Here is a 17,105-nt window from a genome sequence, read left to right as displayed (position 1 = left end):
TGAAGGTCCGAACGGTGTCCGATTTGAAGGAAAAACAAAAACGATGAAAATCAAAGTGGGCACTACATGCAATGAACTGAAGGAGAGAATTCTTCAAAAAATGGGGTCAGAAGGCATACATTCCATCCACCGCGTATGACATATGTGTGACATACAAATTGATAAAATAATTCGGACAGAATCAAATGATATAAACGAAAATACAATGAATCAGAACAGAAATCATAACATAATTGAAAAAACTGAAAAAAAAATGCACCTTTGATCGATTTCAATCGGTAGAAGGCAGAGAGGTTGCAAGGTCCGCGAATGATGATCACAAACAAGACGAATTAGTGCAAGATTATGCCTGAAATCGCTCAAGATGACACTCCTCCAGCAGCTCTACTCGGGTACCCCTTTTGTGGGTTTTCGAAATGGGGCTGCTGGGGTATTTTAAAACCCTACCGTCGATGTTTACCCGGGTACACTGCTCCGTACCCGGGTAAATAATTCAAACATTTTCCCAGATTCAAGAACTCTACCCGGGTACACCCCTACATACTCGGGTAGATAAAAAGTTTCAAAATTTACCCGGGTAGGTAATGGTGTACCCGGGTAGGCTTCGTGGTCAACGGTCAAACAGGGGCAGATTGGTGTTATGTTTGTTGGGGAGGGTAAATTTTCGAAATAGTTTTGAATGAGGGGCAATTTGGTAATTAATTATTAATTAAGGGGCATAAGGGTCAAAAAGCCGGATATGGATAGGATAAAGTAAATTTCATGAAAATTAAAATAAAATAATAATTAAGGTCTCAATTCACTTGTGTTGTGTTGGATTCATCCCTTATCCATAACTGACCATTCACACGCCCTTCAATTTCTGCTGTTATGTGACAACTGTTTGTCCATGATTTACCAAAAACTGCAACAGCAAACAAAATCATCATCATCATCATCATCATTCATCAATGACAACGGTTTCAACTGAATTTCTGTCGCAGACCCTCCCTTTTAAGCGTACTTGGTATTCAAATTCCAACACTGTTGTTAATTGCACAACCCCACTTCTAAATGAAGGTAGCACTAGCAAACGAAGGAACAACAACAAGAGACATGTCAGGGTTGATTCTTGTGATACAAGGCCGAAAATTGCTCAAAATTACGACTTTCGAGATACCCATCTCATGAAAGCCCTCAACAGATCCTGCAAAGCAGGCAAGTATAACGAGTCCCTCTATTTTCTTCAGAACATGGTCAACAAGGGTTACAAACCCGACGTTATTCTGTGCACAAAGCTGATTAAGGGGTTTTTCAATTCCAAGAAAATTGAGAAAGCGATGAAGGTTATGGAGATATTGGAAAAGCATGGTGAGCCTGATGTTTTCGCTTACAATGCAGTGATAAGTGGGTTCTGCAAGGCTGATAGAATTGATGGTGCAAATAAAGTGCTTGATAGAATGAAGAAGAGGGGTTTCTCCCCTGATGTTGTTACCTATAACATACTCATTGGGAATCTTTGTGGTAGGAGAAAGCTTGATTTGGCTTTAAGGGTCATGGATCAGTTGCTGAAAGATAACTGCAAGCCCACTGTGATCACTTACACCATCTTGATAGAAGCAACCATTATAGAGGGTGGCATTGATGAAGCCATGAAGCTTTTGGATGAGATGTTGTCAAGAGGGCTTCAACCTGACATGTACACTTACCATGCTATTATAAGGGGTATGTGCAAAGAAGGGTTGGTGGATCAAGCCTTTGAGTTTGTTAACAGTATAAGTACAAAGGGTTGTGGCCCAGATGTGGTTTCGTACAATATTCTGCTAAGGAGTCTTTTGAATGAAGGCAAATGGGAAGCTGGAGAGAGGTTGATGTCTGATATGTTCGTAAAAGGTCGTGAGCCAAGCGTTGTGACCTACAGCATTTTGATTAGTTCGCTATGTCGTGATGGCAAAGTTGACGAGGCTGTGAATGTGTTGAAGGTTATGAAGGAGAAAGGGTTAAGTCCTGATGCTTATAGCTATGATCCATTGATTTCTACTTTCTGCAAAGAAGGCAGAGTAGATTTGGCAATAGAGTTATTGGAGACTATGATCTCTGATGGTTGCTTGCCTGATATTGTCAACTATAACACAATCTTGGCCTGTCTATGCAAGAATGGAAAAGCTGATGAGGCTTTGAACATCTTTGAGAAGCTTGGTGAAGTGGGTTGTCCTCCAAATGCAAGTTCTTATAATACAATGTTCAGTGCACTATGGAGTAGTGGGGACAAAATTAGAGCACTGGGGATGATTTTAGAGATGTTAAGCAACGGTATAGATGCTGACAGGATCACATATAATTCACTTATATCTTGCTTGTGCAGAGATGGAATGGTGGATCAGGCCATTGGGTTGTTAGTGGACATGGAAAGTAGCAAGTGTAAGCCTACAGTTATTAGTTACAACATTGTTCTTCTTGGGTTGTGCAAAGTGCACAGAATCATAGACGCCATTGAGGTGCTAATAGCCATGGTTGACAAAGGATGTCATCCAAATGAAACTACCTACACTTTATTGGTAGAAGGGATTGGTTTTGCTGGATGGCGAAATGAAGCGATGGAGCTGGCTGATTCCCTTGTTAGTATGGATGCTATTTCTGAAAATTCATTCAAACGTTTACATAAAACCTTTCCCATGCTTGATGTGTACAAAGAGCTCGCTTTATCAGATCAAACTAAATTCTTGGCATAAACCTGATTTATCCAGGTGTTTTTGTTCAGCTCAATTTAATGAGTTCTATGCTAATTTATTTATTTCTGTTAAGTTTAAGGGGCAGTTAATATCAAGCGGACAGTCATTGCTTCTGATCAAGACACTGTTATCCAGCCTTTGATGCATTGAGTTTGTAATTATTGCTACCCAATGACTTATAAAAAAGTCTGTCAAAATGCATACGTTGTGTAATATCATAACTTAATGTGTACAAAGAGCTCGCTTTATTAGATTAAACTAAATTCTTGGCAGAAAACTGATTTATCCTGGTGTTCTCACATGAGAATTTTGTTCAGCTCAATCTAATGAATTCTTTGTTAATTTATTGCTTTCTGTTAAGTTTAAGGGGCAAAAAATATCACGCGGACAGTCATTGCTTCTGATCAAGGCACTGTTATCCAGCCTTTGCTGCATTGAGATTGTAATTATTGCTACCAATGACTTATAACAAAGTCTGTCAAAATGCATACGTTGTGTAATATCATAACTTGAAAACATATCATTAAGACTTATGAAGTTGTTAAAATAATATGAATCAAGCAAAGCGAATTCGCAAAAATATGAAGTGTGTATAAAACGAAAGGAAAAATGTTTCTAGAAATCAGCACAAAAAGGCAAATGCTTTTAATAATTAGGGTGATTGTTAAGTTGATAACGCATTTGCTTTTTTTGAAGTATAAAAAAAGTTTTGAGACCTCCAAAAGTTCCTTTCCTCTTTTTATAATTAAGTGGATTCTTAGACTGGCTTCTCTAAACGAAAATACGAGTATCATTACACTAGAACCTTTACTTAAACATCTCTCTTGCATTTAGGATTAATGAGTCACAAACTGCATCATACCCATTTTGAACCAATAGCCGAAGTTCACATTCATGTTTCTTCTACACACAAAAATGAAAAAAAAAAAACCTAAGAGCAAATGTATATGTGCAGCATAGCGACTGACTTCAATCCCTTTTAGATGGTACACAATGCCATTAAGTCAACAAAAACGAGCTTATAACTACCAAAACCAAAAAAAGGATCACAATACACTGTTTATCCACATCGAGTTTTCTAAAATCTGCAAACTTGAAGATTGGATTGACATTAAAAATAATTTGACACGAAGACGTGTTCATGTCAACTTCAGCTACCGATCCTGTTGGACTTTGCAGTTCCCAAGTGAATATCTATCAAAACTTCCCAACAACTATATCCTGGCAATGGCAAATACACGCAGTAAGAGCTTACTTCAAGTCTTAAAAGAGGAGAGGGAGAGACCATGATTTATTACATAAAACTACCACTGGAACAAATTCTATCTTTGAATAACACCATGATAGGAATACGACAATAAGAATTTAGTAAAGAGACTTCCTACTTAAATGGATATTCTGATATTCAAAAGGTGAGATCGCACCAGAGAATGAAATTATATTTAAGCAAATGAATACAAGGATTGATAGCCTCATGCTTCGCATACCATGGACATATCATGTCAAAACAACCCTAAGCATACACTAATACACTATAATTTCAGCTTAAGGTCAGTAGTATTAAATTATGCTTACTTTAGTAAAATATAATAACATTGAAGATGATCAAGTAACCCCAGACATGCAAGGAACAAGGTAAATCACAAGCTAACATAAAAAGGGGGGAAATGCACTTAAACCATATAACGTGATGACAGATTTTTTTTGTTAGAATAATTATAAAAATAGCTGCATCAAGCCATCAACATAAAAAATGGCATGAACAAGAGGCACAAAACTTGTAGCCATCATTAAATTCAACTGATGATTAACAGCTCTCACGAACAAGGAATCAGATACTCTTCTTCTCAGAAGAGGATATGTTCCCCAAGTTCTCTATATCTCTCTAGTCTTTACATGATTAGAGGGAAATTGAGAGAACTTGGGGAGTATGACACCATTCCAATCAGGAGAGGATCAAAATCCCACAAACAAAAAGGATTAAAAAAATCACCTGATATGACTGTATAATCTGTACATGGCCAGAAGAGTTTGAGATTTGGCCAATCTTTATGTGCAAACTCCAACTAATTCAACACAATTTCCTCTTTTAGAATCTTCCATTCGATCAACCTCTGATGCAGATCATTAGCCTCTCTTACCATACCCCCGTCAGCCACAGCTTTAGTTAAAGCATAATATATCCTCTCATCTGGCTTGCACTGACTTTTTACCATCAAATCTAGAGCTTGAATTGCAACATCAACCTTCCTTTGTTTGCATAATCCAAGGATTATACATCTATAAGTAGTATTTTTTATCTTTTGTCCGTTCTTATACATCTCCTTTAATAGCTCCACAGCTTCCTCAAGTTGGTCCACTTGGCAAAAACCCCTAATTAAACAACTGTGAGTAATTTCATCAGGAACAATTCCTTTTTCCACCATTTCATCATACAATTTTTTTGCCGATTCTATAGATCCCATTTTAGCCAACCCATCAATTACGGTATTATAGGTGACCAACACAGGAGAACAGCTAGTACCTACCAATAGGTAAAGCAACTGGATGCCCTCATCTATAAACCCTGCTTTACACATAGCACTTAGAAGCGTATTGTAAGTTATAATGTCTGGTGAACAGTTCTCAGAAACCATTGTGCTGTAGAGGCTTATGGCACGATCCAGAAGTCCAGATTTACATAAACCATTTAGCAGAATATTATAAGTAACAAGTGAAGGAGGACAGGAAGTCTCATTCATAATCTTCACAATATCATCAACTTTATCCCAATACCCATGGCTGCTAAGAGAGTGGATAAGAGTATTGTATGTCACAACATTGGGCAGCAACCCATGGGATAGAAGATTAAATATAACCAAAGCACTATCCTCATATTTCCCTCGTTTAGAAGTAAAATTTAGAAGAGCATTGTATGTAACGATATCGGGATAGCAGCCTTCCATTGCCATATCTTCCAGTGCTTCTAGGGCTCGAGTAGCCCCACAATATCTGCAGACCAGCTCAAGAAGCACAGTATAGGTAATCAGATAAGGAGGGCACCCTTTTCTCAATTGGTCCTTCCAGAAAGTAACAGCCTGGCTGAAATTTCCCTTTTCAAATATGCAGCGAATTATTCTATTATAAGTAATTGCATCTGGGGAGCAACCACTCAAGCTCATATCTTCTACCAGATCAACAGCAGATCTTAAATGACCAATTTTACACAGGCCACCAATAACCATGTTGTACGTAATTATATCAGGAACACCGCCAGACATGACCATAATCTTCATGACTTGGCAAGCTTTATCTACCTGATTGTTTCTGATAAAACCTCGAATCAAATTTTCACAAGAAGGGAAATGGGGTATTTGGCTTTTACGTGCCATAATATCAATCAACCTTGCTGCAGTCATTGACCTCCCCTGAATGCATAGTTTCTGAAGAATTTTATTGTTATTCTTCTCATCATTTCTGACAAATGGTCCCTCTGGTAACATAGCTGGAGAATCTATAGACTTGTTTGAATCCTCTAGTTCCCTGGATTTTCTCCTGTCCCTAACATAATAACTTTCAAAGCCCAAATCTTCATGGTCAACTTTATTAACTCTATCAATTAAAACATTTCCCTGCAAACTTCTACACTGCAACCCTTTCCGCAGCAAAGGATATTTAGTTGTACAAAAGTAATCACTAAAACAAATTTGGTGTAGCAAAGGTGATTTGTTACTTGAACTACGATCCAAAGCAGAACTAGCACCCAAAATACAACTCTCTTGTTTGTTACACCCACGCAGACCATTCAAAGAATGGAAGCAGAAAATATTATTTTGCAGAGTAGCTAAATATCCCATCTTTTTTGTTCAAGTATATTGATTGGACTCTCTCTCAAGCTATGAAGATATATAAACGGTGTACTTTTAGCTATTTATACCTTCTTGCTCAATTAATCCCAATAAACAGATCAGTTATGGAACTGGAAGATTGATAAAATCCACGTAGACAGTAAGACATTCACCTTATCCTCTTCTCACTTGATATGAAAAACCAAGCTGTGAAAATTCAAAACAATAACACGTATCTTAGTTACAATAAATATACATGAGAAATAGCATACAACAAGTAGAAAGAGACGGTAATAATCTAAAGGAAAGCATTTCTTAAAACCATCATCATGTAATAATCTAATAAACATCATTGGTAGGGGAAGGCATGTTTATAGTTGAAATAGTGAAAGTTACACTGCTTCGTACATTACAATTGGTAGAAAAATGAAAGTAACCGTGTGTTTAATATACTTTGTTCTGTGATTGTCTATGCAACTAATGGATAAGACAACGTTACAGACAAGAAGTTATACCGTCGATGTGGGAGGGACGACAGATGACGGTCAGTGGTTCAGGTCACCGGCGGCGGCGACGGCTGCAGAATGAAGGAGTCGGTGTGTTAGGGTGAAATAATCTGTTTCTAATGTCTGTGAAGGGAGGAGCGAATTTTTTTTTCTTAAACCCCTAAAAAAACCCTATCTCTGCTTGTCAGAAACAGAGGATTTTTACTTACCAAAAGAAGAAAAAGAAATAGAGGGTTTTTATTTTTATTTTAATCCCTATTTGACCCAAGTTGGTTCAGTGGGTTCAAAAGCAAACAAACTTATTGGATCAGTTATATATCTATCCAAGTTAGTCGAGGAGAAATTTTTCGAATAATAGAGAAATATAATTGATAAAAAAATAATTAGAAAGTGAGTTAGGTAGGAAAATGTAAAAAAAGTTGTTTGATTGGAAAAAAACTTACCGGGCAAATTAGGTAAGATTTATAAAGTTTATATTTGGTTTGAGGTAAAATATAGATGGAAAAATAAGTGACAATTACGAAAATATCCTTGTTTTCCATTGATTTGGTTATTCCTTTTTTGTGCCTTTCTAATCATAAGCGTTGGTCTTAATTGTATAGCTTGGTTTAGGATTTGTAATTGCTGAACCTGTGTTGTCTAGTAACATTGACTTCTCAAAGTTGTTTTGTGACCGCAAGGACTACATAGTTGCCACGTGTCAAGGCAACAACTTGAGTGAGAAAATCGATGACCTTCTCCAGGATGGTGGCATCAGCTATGAGGAGTTTATGGTCGTATCAGTTGGCTTCTTTTCTGGTTGAGAACCCTTATATATTTGGTTGCTTTCAGAGGGTATAATGGTCTGGAATATTTTGTCAAAAAGTGGTTTACTCGGCTATCCACAAAAAACCACCTCCAACATCTCTTTCTAAACAATGAAAAAAGCTAGCATTGGAAGACAATATTGAAAATGCTATGCAAATAGCATGACTGGGGAATCTCAGTGAATCTGTTGAACCGAACAAGTGCAAAGTGGATTGCTTGCTTCATTTGCATAGGAAAATCTTAAAAAACTGTCAACCAAACACCACCTAAAGGGGTATTTGGTATGGGAAAAAATTTTATAATCGAGAAAAAAAAATATTTTAGAGTATGGTGGAAATTTTTTTGATCTGGATAAGTTACAAAAAGATGTTTGGTAGGTGCTAATTTTTCTGGAAAAGGATTATTTTTACTAATACTATGTTTGGTTGATGATGAAATATTGATAGGAATGTATAATGAAATTACAAAATTACCCATTATGTTCAAAATTTTAATTAGAGCAAGTACGTTTTAGCAATCCATTATGTTCAAATACATTTTATTCATGGCATTTTGGTCTTCAAATTGAAAAGGAGGTCTGTTCATTACTCAGATTAAAAAAATACCATGTTTCAAAGTGCATTTTTTTTTTTGCAGTCTAGTACAAAACTATTTTGACTGGCATTTGATAAATTAAACACATACCAAATATGATAAATGTATTTGACCTACACCACTTTTCCAAAAAATTTATCGGATTCTCCATACCAAACACTCCCTAACAGTTAACCGCCCGATCCAACCCAAAAAAAAAATGATTGGGTCGGATTAAGTTAATTATGGGTTGATCCGACCCATGATCACAACCCTAAAACTCAAACGCTTGCTGCCATTACATATTTGCACACCGAGTAACGACAAAATCAACCGAAACAATTCAGGCTTTATTTTCTTGAAAATCATTAATCGATTACCACGTAAAATGTCCGATTGAATAAAAAAGGTTGGAAAAGTAATTGTGGAAGTGAGATAAATAAAGGAAATAAGTATTATTGTTTAAGGACCTAGATTTATGATAAAGCATATGTAATTAAGGGACTGAACTATATTGATCCGGGAACTGAATAACATGTTTTCTATGTAACATTTATGTGCGTTGTCATTACAATGGCATATGTGAGCAGCATGATTGTGTGTTCCTCATGTGAGAGAAAAGTTACAATTGATAAGCTTCCTTAAGTACTCTTCAGTGTCAAGAATTTGATTACAGCTTACTACTTTCAACCATGAATTCACTAGACAATAGCTATGGAGCTAGCTATATTGCCAATGCTTTCACAGGGGTTTTGACCAGTATTTTAAAACTCCGTTCGAACCGGCCGGGTCAACCCGGTAACTGGTAAACTGATCCCTTGCCCAGTTCGAGTTATACATTGAAAGCTATCTGGAAATTCGCATATGAAAACAACATTGACTAGGTTTGTGTTAACCCAGCAATCGGCCACTTTAGCAAGCAGAGCTTAACACAAGAACTGCTGAAATTTTAAATCTAATAAATGGTGATTTTGGTTTACGCATTATGTTATGCTGCAGTAAAATTCTACTTTCAGCTTTGTCTGCATCTGGGTTAGGTGATGTCTTCCAACTCAACTGCTTTTTCTGTCTCGGGAATTTTAATCGTTATGCTACATGAGAATATGTTCCCTTCTTAGTTCTAGCTTGATTAACTTTTCCACAGACACAATAGATGTTACCAAATATTCAACAAAGCAGTTTTGTTATGATACCAAATGAGAAGGTAGCTAATGACTGTTGAATCTTCTAATACATTCATTATTACTCGTAGAGTTTGGGGGTTCACATTACAGGTTCATGCCCTATAAATTTGTGTGTTTAGCACCATTGGTAAGAGGCTCAAACATGTAGGAACCCTTTCCAGGTTTCATTTTGTTGACTTGCACCGTAAGGTATCATTATTTATGCCCGTGACAGCATATTAAAAAAGGTCAAACACGAGAAGTCCCCAAAGATTAGGTGAACAACAACGAATTAATATATTGCTATGTGCTTAAAAAATATTCCAATTTTGTTCCCAGACAAGAATTTTCCTCTTGCTTAGTAGAATAAATCTTTCACTTGATTGATGTAGGTTCTCAAACTTTTCCAAATGATTCTTATGGTTGCACTTGGGAGGTCTAATAGTGAAGGAGTTGAATCAAATGACACAAGCATATATACTAATTTTTTATTTTTTTACCACTAAAAAAAAAAAAATCGTTTCATACCGGGCAATTTATGCTGGTTCGCATAGATAATTTGTTTTTGTTTTTTTACATTGGAAATGAAGTTTAAAATAAGAATAGTATTTAATAAACAGCACAAATTTCCCAGGACACAATTATCTGAAGGTCAAGTTTTATTCTATTTTATTTTATTTTTTTGGGTTACGGTGGAAAATATATTTCACATGGAAAAAATATTCTATTTCGAAAACTGTTCTACTTGGTTAAGTTGGTAGTATGCCTTAAACGGACTCGGCCTAAATCACTTGTGCAGAACACCCTTCCTTGGAAGTTTCGGTTTCTTCTGGATTTGGTTCTGCCATACAAGCAATAAAATAAGCAAATTAGACACATAAGAGGATGCATTAACTGTATAATTTCAAACTATTGGAAAGGCAAATTGCTACCTTCTGTTTATCCAGTGCCTCGTAATCTGTCCTCTCTTTCCACTTGCTTTTGCGTAGTTTTATTGGCCGATTTCCAACATATTTACCTAAAATCAAGACATTAAAGTCATGATACATAAGTCATTGCATTTGCTACAATATTCTCTGCCTGGATTGACAGGATTCTATGACAGAAATTGGATAGGCCATAAATCCATTCATGCATAAGAGAAACAATATTACATTAAATAGGGTTTTGGATCGTACAAGCTATTATTAGTATATACTCCTATAGGGCTATATCATGTATGCTTGTGCTTGTATATGATTTTCAATTCTTAAATATTTCAAACCTTATAATTCCAAACCTCTCTGTTGATTTCAGTAAACCTGTATACGGGGACTCATACAAGTAAATATTATCTGAAATCAAAATATTTACACTGTATCAAAGCTTATAAGTTCATACATCTCATAATAACAGTTAAAAGAGAACAGGCCTCCTATGGGGTTTTCATAAAAGGGTCACCCATATAAAAGAAAGGAACACAATACAGAACAGAACAGTAGAGAAGACATGCATAGCAAAAGTCGGCAATTTACTAACCATTCATTTCTTTAAGAGCGGCAGCGAGGTCAGAAGGATTGGCAAAGCTTATAAATCCATAACCCTTTGTTTTTCCAGTCCGCTTATCTCTGACAACCTAGACAAGGTCAAACACACCTTAATCGCAACACATTACAAGGAAAGTACATACACCACAAACACATTGTAAATAATAAACGTTTAAGATCGTTTAGAGCCAAGCAAAACGAGATAATTACAAATTCCAGACAGACAGACTACCATGTGCGGATAAGCCTAAATTTCTTTAGATAGAATTAACTATATCTCCATTCTCTAATAACCCGCATTCTTCTTTCCAGCTATCAAAACTTAGAACAACAAATTTCTCAGTTACAATGACAGTTGCTAAACACATTTAATTTTTTATTTTATTATTATTATTATTTAAATAATGGACATACATAAAGCAACTCAGGAGGTGGGTGCTGATTTAGCTCCTAATTTCCACCAACTTATAAAATATGCAGATTGTTAATTATTCACAAAAACTCTACATGGCAAAGAATGGTCTTCACCCAAAAACTAGTTAATAGACAGAACACAATGAAGACCGATTTCCCAGCTCATGTTTTCAATAACCACTATTTAACCAATCTTCTCATCCTAAGTGAATTTAAGTACACCCATATCTCTGGCTGACATGCAAAAGCACTGAGTCCCTCCCAGCCCTCCCTCCCGGGTGAGGGATTTTCATATGCCAAATTTAAAAGCTCCTTTGCTAACACATTAATTTCATCTAAACCAAAAAATATCCTCAAATATTGATGAAAGAATTCCACATTAATTTCTTGCAGACAAATACTTACTTGCGTCTAGAATTATTTCTTTCTTAATTCTTATACCCAAAAAAATACATTGGTCGAAAGAATTCTAAAAATAGTTAGAAAGCCATATAGGTTAAGGAGTTGAATAGAGTGGGACAGGTAAAAAAAATAAAAAATAAACCCGGTTGAAAGATTCCACGTTCCTATTAACCTTCCACCAACTCTTCCAAATTTAAACTGGTTAACCAATACTCAAAAGTCAACCTAATTCCAACTGACTTTTGAGATCTTAAAAAATTACAACTACAAGTCAGAACATTAATCTTAAATGAATTGACCATTCAATTCAAGTGCATTAAACTATGTCACCGTTACACAATTCTAATTGCCCTTGATTTGTGAATAATGAGCAATGACGAGAGAACACCAGGGATGACAAAATAACACATCAAAAAAATGTCTAATCAAATGTAAATTATCAAGCAAGACCTACCTTCAGATATACAAACCATACCAACATCCATTGGTTCAAGTAGTAAGATGTTTCATCTCATTAACCAGAGGTCTCGACTTTGAGCCCTCGGAATGGAGACAATAGTCTTGGGAGAGCCGCTCCCTATATTGGTCCGATAGTGCTCGAACCGGATTAGTCGCAATCGATGAACCAATTGGGAAAAATTAACAACTCTGTCCCTTCAAACAAAAATTTGAAGAGGAAATAGAAAATGCTCATACTAACCCAATCATTACCAAAAATAAAAGAATTGGAGTTATATAAGAGATCCACTTACTCGTGCCTTATTAAAGGAAGGGAACCGTGAAAATGCTTTTGAAAGAACATCATCATTCACTTCATTACCAAGATCACCACAAAAGAGCCGATAATCATCTGATTATCAAAAAAAAAGAAAAAGAAAAAGATAGATCAATTCACGAATCCTCATCTAATTTGTTTGAGTGTCTCTCTCTCTCTCTCTCTCTCTCTCTCTCTCTCACACACACACACACACACACACACAGAACAGGATACTAGATCTCTACATCACAAAGATAAGGAGCAATTCGTAAAGCGAGCCAATCACTTTATGAAACTATACCCATAATAAAAATTGGTAAAGACCAGGGGATTTATTATATTACTAATCGAGAAGCCTGGGATTATGTGTTAAAAGAAAAATGGTGGAAATAAAATAACAAGGAGCCAATGCCTAAAAAAATAAAACACTCAGAGCAGGTAAATGAAACTTCAGCCCCTTAATCACTAACTTTAATTTCTTAAAATATTATTCAGAACCTGTTTAATAATATAAGCAATCAAGCAGAAATTAATATCAAGTAAACAGTGCAGTCTATATAAAAGACCCCAAATGATAAATCAGTAATTCACGACACCTCAAATGTATGTCTTCAACAGCAATCTCTGCCACAAATCTTAATACTTTCACCAATGGGCCCATTGGCAAACCACAATGAGTGGTCTGACATCATATCTCAACCAAAAACCTTAAGGCAATGAGCCTATGAGTCTTTTCAACTCATATATTATGGTCTGCACTTGGTGCATTTTTAATGTGTGACTTCCCACTCACTTAAATTCTATTTCCAACATTCTCCCCTCAAATGTGAGTCCTGAAATCATGCTCCTCCTCAAGGACAACTTCCTTTAAACATTGGAGTTACACTACACCAACATTCTCAAAATACTCAACCCAGCCAAACCATTGGCCCTGAAACTAATGTTGGATTGGTACAGGGGATACTTCCATTAATGGGTCAAATGGCAAAATACTAAGTTTGGACTGACACCATATCTTAACCCAAAACCTTAAGACAATGAATTTATGAGTCTTTTCCGTTCATTTTTAGCCAAGGTGTGACTTCCTACTCACATTTGAATTATATTTCCAAGTTATAAACCAGATCATGACTGCTACTATAATCACACTCCACAAGTTAAAAACTTTCTTCCTAAAAGCCTAGTACCATCAGTACGTGCGTGTTTTACAAGTTCCATCCCTCACCAAAATCTTCAAAAGTCAAAATAATGAATGCAATTTCCATATAGGCTGGCTTGGGGACAAAAAAGAAAAACATACGCACGCAATCCAAATTACTTCCACAAAACCGAATTAAGGAATGATAGATTATCATTCATGAGAAAACTTTCAAAATACATAAACAAAACTAACGAATAAACAGCAATAACTAAAAACATCAACGCACCTTCTGGCCACTCTGCAAGAACAGGATCCTCCCAAGTTTGGCCAGCAGCTTTGCGAGGAACCGCTTTCTTCTTGGTCTCAGCTTTGTACTCGACGTCACTGCTCGCAATCGCTGCCTTGACACTCTCAAGAGCCTCCGGTGTTATTATCTGTGCATCCCTCTCAAATAATTGATGTGCCTATTCAAACACAAAACATTCAATCAATTATATCATACCACATTCTTTCTTTTCTTATTTCTAAACACGAACGACACCACCGACCTGATATTGGGGAACGGAGTATACGCCGGCCACCGGCGGCGGAAGAACGGGACCAACAACTGGAGGCGCAGGGATTTGTACAGCCGGAGCCGCGACGTACGATGTACTGTAGTGAGGGGTTGTAGGTTGCTGAAGGTGAAAGGGCACAGGGAAGTAGGTGGTGTTGGCATAGGCGAACTGCGATTGCGTGAAAGACGGTGGTGTTGCCATGGAATTGTGATGAATGGCGCAACTCGATACGGTTATGTGGTGTTTGGATTAGAAATGACGTTGCTGTTTGGTGTTTGGATTTCGTTGATGTCTCCAGAACTTTCATGAGGATTCTGGGTGGGTCCACCCTAACTATCATATATATGTGTGACAGTTTAACTACGGGCCTAAAAATTGTAGAAAGAAGAATAGCAGTACCAACTTGTCTGGGCTATTATGATGAGATAAATGATCCACCACTCACTCAAACCAAAGGTGATTATTCACTTGTTCTTTTCTATCCTTGTTTAGGTTATATCAATGTTTAACGGGTTTTAGTCATTAATTTGGATAATAGATAATGGGAGAGTGACCATTTTGCTACACTTCACCAAATTATTTACCAAATTGCCACGCGAACAGTAAAAATTCTCGGAATGCCACGCGGCATAATTCGCTACACGGTACAGCGAATTATGTTTGCAAATAATTCGCTACACAGTATAGCGAAATATGCAGCGTCAGGCTGCACAGTCAGCAAAAAAGACACATGTCAAGTAATTCGCTGGGGTGTGTAGCGAATTATGCCTGTTATGCTGTCAGCTTGACATGTGTCATTTTTGCTGACTGTGCAGCCTGACACTGCATATTTCGCTACACTGTGTAGCGAATTATTTGCAAACATAATTCGCTGCACAGTGTAACGAATTATGCCGCGTGGCATTTCGGAAATTTTTACTGTTCGCGTGGCAGTCTGATAAATAATTTGGTGAAGCGTGGCAAAATGGTCACTGTCCCACAGATAATATTCAACTCATTAAGGAAATAGGTTTTTTTTTATTTTCTAAAACATAAATAGGTTCTTTTTTCTAAAAGAAGAAAACTTTTTTAAGGTACAAAAAACAAATTTCAAAAGTGATGAAAAAATTTTCAAACCTGAAAAAAAAAAAACATATGTATTGAGTTGGGTACATCTGATGCACCAAAGATTTATCCTTAAAATACATACTTCTTGTCCAAAAATAAAAAAATATGGGATATGGGTGGAAATAAATATAAAGACAAGAATAGTGTAAAAATGTTACTTATAGGGAAAAGTGTTTGTCATTTTAAATGACATAACATTCTGTCCTTTTAAGTGAGAGACAGACATAGAAAAAAAATTATTTAAATTTTAAATTAAAAAAAACCCATCCATTTTCTCTCTCTCATGATTTCAATTTTTCTGTGTCTATCTCTCTCTATCTCTCTCCTAATATGACATAATTTATGTCATTTAAAATGACAAACACCAAACCCTTTATTATATTTGATAAAAGGAGTAACAAGTACTTTGTGCTCTTATGGAAAATATTTTTCTAGTCAAGGTTAAATTATATGTTTAATTCTCATTATTGTATTTAAAAAATAAAGTAATATTTCTGTATTTATTTTCAAAACGACGTTATTTTGAGATTGAAAGATTAAAAAATTATCATTATAAAGACTAAAATAATTTTGAAATAAATTAAAATTACAAAATCACAAGATTTTCATCTCAAAACGACATCATATTAGGCTTATTGCAAATAACTTATATGTAGTGACTGCAGAAAAAAAGTGAACTCTTTCAAAAAAAAAATTAATCTGAGAAGAACTTTTGATATTTGATGTGAGAAAAGGAGTGAGTCGAGTGACAAAAGAACGAGAAGAAAATAAATTAAGGATTGTAATTAATGATTGTTTCAAACAAAAAATCCATGTTCAAAGGAAAATTATTTTCCCTTCTTTTGGTTTGTGAGCGGCTTTTTTTTTTTTCGGTCAAAGTAAGTTAAGCGGCTAAAGTGGATGATGTTGGGCTGAAAAAAAACTATTGGCTTCTCATCGTGGGCCTGTTTTTATGGAATTAAATATTAGTCCTTGGTTTTAACTTACTTCTGTTTAAAATTTCAATACAGCATCCTCGTTTTTCTTTCATTCTTTCTTTTCGTGTGTACGGAGCTCAAGGTTTTTTAATACTGTACAAAATACACGTGATGAGAAGTTTGTATAATTTTTTTATTTAGAGCTTGTGGGAGGCACGAAACCTATTCTTTTATACCAGTGAAATAACATGAGCACTAGGGTCCTGTGGAGATTTATTTATTTAAATTTTTGGACATGATCTCGAGATGGATTATAAAACTACTTTAAAAGCAATAAATAAAAAACAAATAATTATATTCCTTTAGCAAACATTGGGGATATCAATTTAATAGTTTCAAAATACGGAGAAGGAAGATTCTATTATACTCCTAATACTTAAATATTATCGTCTAATTACAAGCATTTTCTTAATTAAAGATAAATAAAAACGAGAGTTTTGATGCATAACACGTGTCTGTGTTGTCTTTTAAGGCGTATTTTTTATTTTTAAACAAGATAAACAGTAAAAAGTACATTATAATATAGAGTTTATAAAAATATTAGGACTACAAAATAAAATATTCAGTTGTTATTACAAAGTAAAATATTTTTATTTAGTTTTTCCATAAAAAAAATATATTTTTATTTAATTTAATT

At 35.6% G+C, this 17,105-nt stretch overlaps 3 protein-coding genes across 3 annotated transcripts; 1 reads left to right on the top strand and 2 right to left on the bottom strand.

Annotated features, from left to right (window-relative positions):
* The first annotated feature begins 882 nt into the window (after positions 1–882).
* Positions 883–2,975, top strand: LOC133297194 (pentatricopeptide repeat-containing protein At3g04760, chloroplastic). The gene has a single exon (XM_061496289.1). The coding sequence runs from the start codon at positions 951–953 to the stop codon at positions 2,709–2,711; it is 1,761 nt and encodes a 586-aa protein (XP_061352273.1). The 5' UTR covers positions 883–950; the 3' UTR covers positions 2,712–2,975.
* Positions 2,976–3,595: 620 nt separating this feature from the next.
* Positions 3,596–7,173, bottom strand: LOC133297185 (pentatricopeptide repeat-containing protein At1g08610). The gene is made up of 3 exons (XM_061496274.1): positions 7,054–7,173; positions 4,705–6,745; positions 3,596–3,932 (listed from the first exon to the last, which is right to left on the bottom strand). Exon 2 carries the CDS (start codon positions 6,545–6,547, stop codon positions 4,778–4,780), a length of 1,770 nt encoding a protein of 589 aa, XP_061352258.1. The 5' UTR covers positions 6,548–6,745; positions 7,054–7,173; the 3' UTR covers positions 3,596–3,932; positions 4,705–4,777.
* Positions 7,174–10,283: 3,110 nt separating this feature from the next.
* On the bottom strand, positions 10,284–14,683 carry LOC133297188 (uncharacterized). The gene is made up of 6 exons (XM_061496278.1): positions 14,376–14,683; positions 14,114–14,291; positions 12,682–12,779; positions 11,106–11,202; positions 10,520–10,605; positions 10,284–10,428 (listed from the first exon to the last, which is right to left on the bottom strand). Exons 1-6 carry the CDS (start codon positions 14,583–14,585, stop codon positions 10,375–10,377), a joined length of 723 nt encoding a protein of 240 aa, XP_061352262.1. The 5' UTR covers positions 14,586–14,683; the 3' UTR covers positions 10,284–10,374.
* Between the last annotated feature and the right edge of the window lie 2,422 nt (positions 14,684–17,105).

The sequence above is a fragment of the Gastrolobium bilobum genome, unplaced genomic scaffold (assembly GCF_033153095.1).
Source record: "Gastrolobium bilobum isolate Gb01-03AN ecotype WA unplaced genomic scaffold, APGP_CSIRO_Gbil_v1 utg4400, whole genome shotgun sequence".
In the NCBI taxonomy this organism is placed as follows: Eukaryota; Viridiplantae; Streptophyta; class Magnoliopsida; order Fabales; family Fabaceae; genus Gastrolobium; species Gastrolobium bilobum.
The sequence above is the reverse complement of the archived record's forward strand: the minus strand, read 5'-3'. Positions and strand labels throughout refer to the sequence as shown.

Coding starts and splice junctions, on each gene's coding strand:
- LOC133297188 (XM_061496278.1), bottom strand. CDS start 14,585: ATGGCAACACCACCGTCTTTCACGCAATCGCAGTTCGCCTATGCCAAC. Junction 14,292..14,375: donor ACTCCGTTCCCCAATATCAG/GTCGGTGGTGTC, acceptor GTGTTTGAATAG/GCACATCAATTATTTGAGAG. Junction 11,203..12,681: donor CTTCCTTTAATAAGGCACGA/GTAAGTGGATCT, acceptor GACCTTGTCTAG/GTTGTCAGAGATAAGCGGAC.
- LOC133297194 (XM_061496289.1), top strand. CDS start 951: ATGACAACGGTTTCAACTGAATTTCTGTCGCAGACCCTCCCTTTTAAG.
- LOC133297185 (XM_061496274.1), bottom strand. CDS start 6,547: ATGGGATATTTAGCTACTCTGCAAAATAATATTTTCTGCTTCCATTCT.